At 35.4% G+C, this 7,630-nt stretch overlaps 1 protein-coding gene across 1 annotated transcript; it reads left to right on the top strand.

Moving 5' to 3' along the window:
- Nucleotides 1–30: 30 nt before the first annotated feature.
- Nucleotides 31–6,778, top strand: LOC18049328 (casein kinase 1-like protein 9). The gene is made up of 14 exons (XM_006443740.2): nt 31–737; nt 871–911; nt 1,496–1,565; nt 1,719–1,867; nt 1,951–2,046; nt 2,263–2,333; nt 3,328–3,389; nt 3,496–3,559; nt 3,672–3,756; nt 4,147–4,273; nt 4,676–4,749; nt 4,857–4,920; nt 5,024–5,154; nt 6,130–6,778. Exons 1-14 carry the CDS (start codon nt 638–640, stop codon nt 6,400–6,402), a joined length of 1,407 nt encoding a protein of 468 aa, XP_006443803.1. The 5' UTR covers nt 31–637; the 3' UTR covers nt 6,403–6,778.
- The last annotated feature ends 852 nt before the right edge of the window (nt 6,779–7,630 follow it).

Here is a 7,630-nt window from a genome sequence, read left to right as displayed (position 1 = left end):
AAAAAAAAGAATTTGTCTCTCTTCCTCCTCTTCCTCCTCGTTCTCCTCCTTCTCTGTCTCTTCAACACGTTTTCCTGTTTCCTCAGAAACACTGTCGTTGTGTTTATTTATTTATTTTTCATCAATTATCCTGATCACGATACCAAAAAAAAAAACAAAAAAAAGAAAAGAAAAGAAAAAACTCTCTTTCTTTCGTTTTTACTTCAATTCCCGTTTTACTCTTTGCATTTCCAATAGAGAGTTTCTGGTCAATGTGCCTGGATTGTTTATAGAAAATTAAATTAGGGTTTCGGTCCTCAATTGAAGATTTGGGGATCGAGCGTTGTTGAAGAAAATTTTCTTGCTTTTATCGGCAACTCATCCTCTTTTTGGGACAATTCTATGTTAATCGAATGCATTAGATGATTCCATTGGTGGATAATCAATAAAAAAGGAAAAAAAATAAAGAAAGGGGAGATTTTATTTTATTTTTGTTAATTTGACCTGCCGGTGTGTTAATTTGGCAAATCTGTTATTTCATTTTTACTTTTTATTTTTTTGGATTCAACTGTTTGGTGGGTATTGGGATTTTCGACGACCATTGTCAAATTGAGCACAAATCTGGGTTAAATAAAGCTAGATTGAGCTAGTTGTTTCTATGTTTGCCGACGGGAAATTGAGAATGGACCATGTGATTGGTGGCAAGTTTAAGTTGGGGAGGAAGATCGGTAGTGGCTCCTTCGGAGAGCTTTATTTAGGTATTCCCCCTCAATGTTTTTATTTTAATTTTTATCGCATTTTTTTTATCAGCAATGTTGGTTTTCCCTCTCTCTCTCTCTCTAAATGTTTATTTAAGTTTGTGTTTTTTTTGCTGGTTTTATTGATATTTAGGTGTCAATGTACAAACTGGAGAGGAAATTGCTGTCAAGCTGGTATGTCATTTATACTTCTAGATTTACGGATGGTGTTTGGTTTAATTTTATTTGCTGCTGTTTAAGTTTGATGATGATATTACTTTACTTTTAGTTTTTGATGATGATGATGATGCATGGGTAGCAATATGAATCCTATTTCATCTTTATCTCTGACTCTTTTTGGATTTTATTTTGTTTTTGAGGTACTAATAGTCCATTTAGAACGTTGCTTTCTGTCATTACCAACAAGATTCATCAAAATTGCTACTAATTAGTTATATGTAAAAGAAAAGCCATTCTGTTTGTTTTTTTAAATTTTAATATTGAACGCAACCATTAGGAGATTGTTATTTTACTTCAAGGAAAATTCTGTGGCTATTTTAGCACTGGATGAGCTTTGGGGGGGGGGGGGGACTTGTTATATGTTTCATGTGAAATGTCCTTAAGTCCTATTTATGTTATTTATGTGAAGTGTAAAAAGCAAAGTTGATGTTTTCAGTGGTGAATCTCATCTATTTGTGTGCTATTTTCTGTATTTATCCTTTTCCTTTTCTGGTAGGGGGATCCTCACCTTTTCTATCGTTTGTGTTTTTAAATTTTAGGAACTTGTGAAGACCAAGCATCCACAGCTTCATTACGAATCAAAATTGTATATGCTTCTTCAGGGAGGAAGTAAGTCTCTCTTTACTATGTTTTGAATGTTCTTTTGCCTGAACATTCTTCCACATTATTGAGTTAAAATTATGTGGATATTCTTCCTGTGGGGCATATTGCTTGAAAAGCTCATTATGTTGTCTTAAAAGTTTTGGTTGTTCTTTGATGAAGCTGGAATTCCTCACCTCAAGTGGTTTGGAGTTGAAGGGGACTACAATATCATGGTTATTGATCTTCTTGGACCAAGTTTAGAAGATTTGTTCAATTATTGCAATAGAAAGTTCTCTTTGAAAACAGTATTGATGCTTGCGGATCAATTAGTAAGTGGCTTTGACTCTTTTCTACTAAAAGCAAAGTTTTAAGCTATCAAATTAATGGTTTTTTTGTCTTTTTATCTGTTCAGATTAATAGAGTGGAATACATGCACTCAAGGGGCTTTCTTCACCGTGATATAAAGCCTGACAATTTCTTAATGGGCCTTGGACGCAAAGCAAATCAGGTACTTTCCTTTGTTTTTTTTTTTTCTTTGACTTCACATCAGCAAATTAGAGTACACATGCATGCTCATCAGAAGATAGCGAGTCCCTGAATTTTCATTAATTCCTTATGTGTTTGACATATCTTTTGTTCAGAGAGTCCAAGTATTTACTCTCGCACAGTTGATTGCTTTTATTCATTAGATATTGGTATAAATTTTATTCGATTCTTATTTCAGGTCTACATAATTGACTATGGCCTTGCAAAGAAGTATAGGGATCTTCAAACTCATAAGCACATCCCATACAGGTAATTATTTCTTTGTTGATATTTCAATGCTGAAATTCCATAGTGGAAGCTGCATAGTCTTGTTGTTTAGATTACATTATGCGTTTAACAGGTTACAATTACCCATAAGAATAATAATAATATTAAAAAAAAAAACTAGAGCTAGATAAAAAACTTGTTGCCTATGTATTGCCTTTTCTTGAGGAGACAGACAATGGATGTTGCCTCAAGATTCTTCTTCTACCAGGAGGAAAGGAGTGATGTCTCATCCAATAACAAAAAGTATTTTATTTGGATGTGTGTTGACATTGGTGAATGGACATGTCATGCTGTTTCTCCTTTTCTTTGCAGTAAATTTTGAACTTGAGTCAGTTTCGACAAGTTGACTTGAGGTTAATTTTGAGGCATCAGGAGTATAAACAAGACTTAACCGAACTTTTCAAAGAACACTTCTATATTGCTACTGTAGGAGAGCTATCATCATCAATAATTAAAAAGATTACGTTGTATTGTGGACATTAATTTAGAGTCAGTTCTTTCCTTCTGCTCAATCTGTTGAAACTTGTATTTAGGCCATTTTAGTCATGTGGTCTGATACTTCTATCGTTGCATTTATGTTTAAATGTTTTAGCCAATATTACATCTCTCCTGTCCTCTTTTTGGAATGCTATCTGGATTTCTCAGTACGTGTTTTTGTTATGCACTCAGCTGTAAGGTTTGATAATTCTATATGATCAATTTTATGGATTTCATATTTATAATGGGTCAAATTAACTTTCTGAATTATCTGCTCTATTTTCATTCTTTACTTTTCCCTTTCCATTCTTTATCTGCTGAAGTAAATAGGTTTCTCTAGTTCCTTTACTTAAATGTTTATTATTCTTCAAGTCATACATCAATGTCATATTCATGCTTCACTGATTTTCAGAACATGCACACAAGCAGACATATATACATTTTGATGCATTTGGTGGTGATCTTGAATTCTTTCCTTTTCCTTATTTATTTGCTTCAGGGAAAATAAGAATCTCACCGGCACAGCTCGCTATGCAAGTGTAAATACTCACCTTGGAGTTGGTGAGTAATTGATTTATAATAATATATTTCCAACTAATTTCAGGAAAGAATTTTGGCAGATTTAAACCTAATGTACCTCATTTCTGTCCCCTTTTTTTTTCACCAGAACAAAGTCGAAGGGATGATTTAGAGTCTCTTGGTTATGTCCTTATGTATTTCCTTAGAGGAAGGTGGAGTATATAGTAGCTAGACACTAGCTTTAGCTTGATGTTTGACATTTAGTTTAAAATAATTCACAGTTGTTTCATTCGCAATTCATTTTGTTTAATTTTTTTTGTTCAGCCTTCCCTGGCAAGGATTAAAAGCTGGCACAAAAAAGCAAAAATATGATAAGATCAGCGAAAAGAAGGTGTCAACTCCGATAGAGGTATGATAGCGGTTAATTTGGCATCTTTATAATAGGTCATGTCATCCCTGAGACAGTTTTCTTCAGCTAAATTTGGTCAGTTTAATTCCTAGTTTGGCGTCCTGGCCTAATGGTGGCTGTTGCCTTGTCCTGTCTCTTGACACATGTTGGCATGATGTGGGGAATGAACTACTAGGTTTGATATTCATATTGTGTGTGGACCCATGAAATCCAACCTAGGAAAATCTCAGTCAGCATTGACAGCAAGGATTTCGAGTTTTTGCTATTTGTGTTTTGCACTGTGTGCGAGTGGACGCATTCATATCATTTCCCAAATTCTGAAATTTAGCCCAACTTATGTTAATGATTCTTGTTCAATGTCTCTGACATAGATGCCTATATATAAAACAGGTGCTCTGTAAATCATACCCATCTGAGTTTGTATCATACTTTCATTACTGTCGATCGTTGCGGTTTGAGGACAAACCAGATTATTCATATTTAAAGAGGCTTTTCCGCGACTTATTTATTCGAGAAGGTGAATGACTACAACCATGGCTAGACTTATGTATATTTTTCATTTTCTATTTCTGAGTTTGATCCATTTCGCAGCCAGATACAACACAATTAAAAAATTTTAAAATACAATTGGAATCCACTAAATTCAACTTACTGATTCAGAGTCGACCACATTGAAGAAATTCAAACAAAAATATATCCGGCAACCCAAAAGAGTCATTTCTCACTTTTCTTGAGTTGATAACTTGTGTTTCAGAATATAATTTTATCTGATGGTGTTGTGTTTTCAATAAACTCAAAAATTGGTGAGTGTGAATATATATTTTGTTCTATGATAGATATTTGCCCAGGAAGTTCTGCACCAGCAGTAACTTATCCCCTCTTCACAACTTTCTAATTGGGTAACATTGTGATTCTGCAGGTTTTCAGTTTGACTATGTATTTGATTGGACTGTATTAAAGTACCCTCAGATTGGTTCCAGCTCTAAAGGAAGGGTAAGTTGTAGCTAACTTGTAGTTTTGGCTTTCATTATCTTCGGATTGTCGCTTATCCATTGTCCTTTTTTTTTCCCCCTCTCTCTCCTTCTTCTTGCTCTTTTCAGCATTCCAGTGGGAAGGTAGGCTTAACCCCAGGACCATCTGCTGAAAGACCAGAAAGGGGTTCAGGTGTGCTCTTAGAAAACGAAAATTTTTATTTAATTCCTTGTTGCAAAATTGTAGAAACCACTTTATTTCTCAAAAATCACTGATGAAAATTTTGTGTATTCAGTTGGGAAGGAGATTAGGGATAAATTGTCTGGTGCAGTTGAAGCATTTTCAAGAAAAAATGCTGCTGGTACTCCTCATCGTGATCATCCCAGACACAAGAGTTCAGATGATGGTCCTTCATCTAAGCATGTGGTAAATTTTTTTATTTCCAACAGTGATTGGCTTAATTTCCTGCCTGGTCGCATGATGATTTTCTTGCTTCTTCTCTTTGATCAAATAAAATCTTGCATGTTGTAGATCCTTAAAGAGTAGCCACTAATTTTGGTGTCACCATGTTTTGTTCTATGCTGACTTATGTAACTTCGGCTTCCACCCTAGAATATGATTTTAATCGATTCTAATAATTGAAAGAGAACAAGATTAGGGAGCGATGTTATTTGAGGTTGTATTTGGTACCATTTATCATTTGTCATTTTTTATTTGGCAAGAACAAAAAAATGAGAAAACATATTTGGTTGGAAGTTATCACAAAAAAAACCATTTTCCACAGAGAACACCAACTGAAAAACCAAACGCATATTAATTCCTGCTTCTCAATTTATTAGACCAAAGCTTTCTGCTTGCAAGAACAATCAAGTATTACCTTTTCCTTTTGAGAATAATTTTCTGATGACTTTTCAGATAAGAACTTTCTCGAGACCGAGTCTTAAGACTTTTCAGATATCCCACCAACCCAAACAAGTAATGCCCTTTTCTTTTCATAATAATTTTCTGACCACTTGACTTAGTGATACTGTCTGCAGCTCGGTGGGTTTTCCTTGTTTGACATCTAAAATATTGCCCTTTTTTCACCAAACCTTAATGTATATGTAATGATTTTTTTATATTTCCTCTTGGGAGTTCCAAGTTCATCAATTTCCTGATGATGGTTTTAGCTATTGGATGACCGGAGTAAAAACCAAATTCGTTCTGCAAGAAATGTACCTGGGAAACATTTGTTTTTGTCGTTTCTCAATTGCTTTCACTTCAGTCTAGAATGTTCTGCCCAATATCCTCTCTCTCTCTCTCTTTATCTTTAGTTATTATTAATTTTCTGAAGTCATAGCGGAGGCTATTTAGTATTGTTGTTTCAACACTCACAAAGAACCTCTTCGTTTACTCTGTCAGAACCCTGATTCTGAAAAAGGACGAAGCTCTTCCCGGTATGGAAGCACTTCAAGAAAAGCTGTAATCGCAAGCACTAAACCTGGTTCATCTGGTGAATTCAGTGAGTGTCGCTCTAGCCGACTAGTCTCAAGCAGTGGCCGCTTGTCTACCACGCAAAGATTGCAATCTGGGTATGATTCCAGGCAATCTTCATTTAATCGCACTGCTGGTGGAAGAATCTGCACCCGTGATGATCCTATTCGGAGTTTTGAGATGCTGTCAATCAGGAAATGATGTTTATTTGATGAATTTGTGAGAAGGTATTGCTTATGCACGTAGTGGCCGCGAAGAATTCTTGAAAGTTATAGTCTCACTTTTGTCTATGGGATAAAACCTAGTCGAATGCCATAACAGGTCATTTTGACTCATAAAAGGACGTATCCCAATCATTTTTCTGCTTCCTCTTGTTTTATTCATTCCATTTTAATTGTTCCTGGGAGCTTCACGTCAATGTAACGTGTCCTAGACTGGCGGATTGGAGAAAAGGGAATTTCTGTATTGGAATTTCATTTGTCTATGTGACTTGAATAGCTGTAATGATTACTCCTATTCTTATGCTTTTGAGACCAAAAGTAGTAATGAATCTATCATCTATGTACTTGGGCGGAAATGGGGACAATTTTCTTTAAGATGAAAGCATGAGCTTCATCCTGTTTACTAGTTTATTTCTTGTTCCAGGTGATGCTAGATTATAACAAAAAGCTTACCTTTTCTTTTTTTCGGTTCTCTTATCTCCGTACACGCGAGTGAAGAAAATGACGTATTTACATCTTCAACAACCTTACTAACGAGAGTGAATTTGAAAATTTGAACTACTATTTTTTCTCCCCCCCCAGCAGCTCTCATTTTTCATCATTTTCAATCAAAGAACATGTACATGACACCGTACTTGTTACAGAAACCAGAAAACATCCAATCCAACCAATGAACGAAGTAGAAAAACAAACATTACAGGAAACACAAATAGAATTAGCCTGAAATCCCCTGTCAAACGTGATGGCGATAATAGGCATGTGCTTATACTTTTCCTTCATTTGTAAAAGCTGACGAAGAAGATGCAAAACTAGGGTTAGGGTTTTGATATTTAGGAAGTGGCCTTAGCAATTTTCTACGCCTGACTCTTATCTCTTCTATGAACATTCATACGACCCCGAGGAGCTTGAGCAGATGACCCATCCACTTGCGAAAGCTGCAATTATATATAGCTCCCTGGAAAATGGAGGCCACACACATGATGAAATGTTCACGCTGAGCTTCTGAAGCAGCTAAATTTTTCAGACTCGCACTTCTCTTTAAGCTACTTCTTTCTTTGTGCAGTACTACTACAAGAGACAGAGTATGCAAACGGTTACAAGTATATTGCAACCAATGAACGAAGATGAAGAGCTAGAAACTGATGAACATGTGGTTACGTAAATACTCACCTGCAAATATTCTGCCACTATTTCTATAACAATTAATA

This window comes from Citrus clementina, unplaced genomic scaffold (assembly GCF_000493195.1).
Source record: "Citrus clementina cultivar Clemenules unplaced genomic scaffold, Citrus_clementina_v1.0 scaffold_3, whole genome shotgun sequence".
Taxonomy (NCBI): Eukaryota; Viridiplantae; Streptophyta; class Magnoliopsida; order Sapindales; family Rutaceae; genus Citrus; species Citrus x clementina.
Note: the sequence above shows the minus strand (reverse complement) of the source record. Positions and strands in the feature narration are given on the sequence as shown.

Bases quoted from the DNA above. Each gene is read 5' to 3' on its own strand.
- LOC18049328 (XM_006443740.2), top strand. From the start codon at position 638: ATGTTTGCCGACGGGAAATTGAGAATGGACCATGTGATTGGTGGCAAG. The intron at 1,868-1,950 runs GTAAGTGGCTTT...TTATCTGTTCAG, and splicing joins TGATGCTTGCGGATCAATTA to ATTAATAGAGTGGAATACAT. The intron at 4,750-4,856 runs GTAAGTTGTAGC...TGCTCTTTTCAG, and splicing joins GTTCCAGCTCTAAAGGAAGG to CATTCCAGTGGGAAGGTAGG.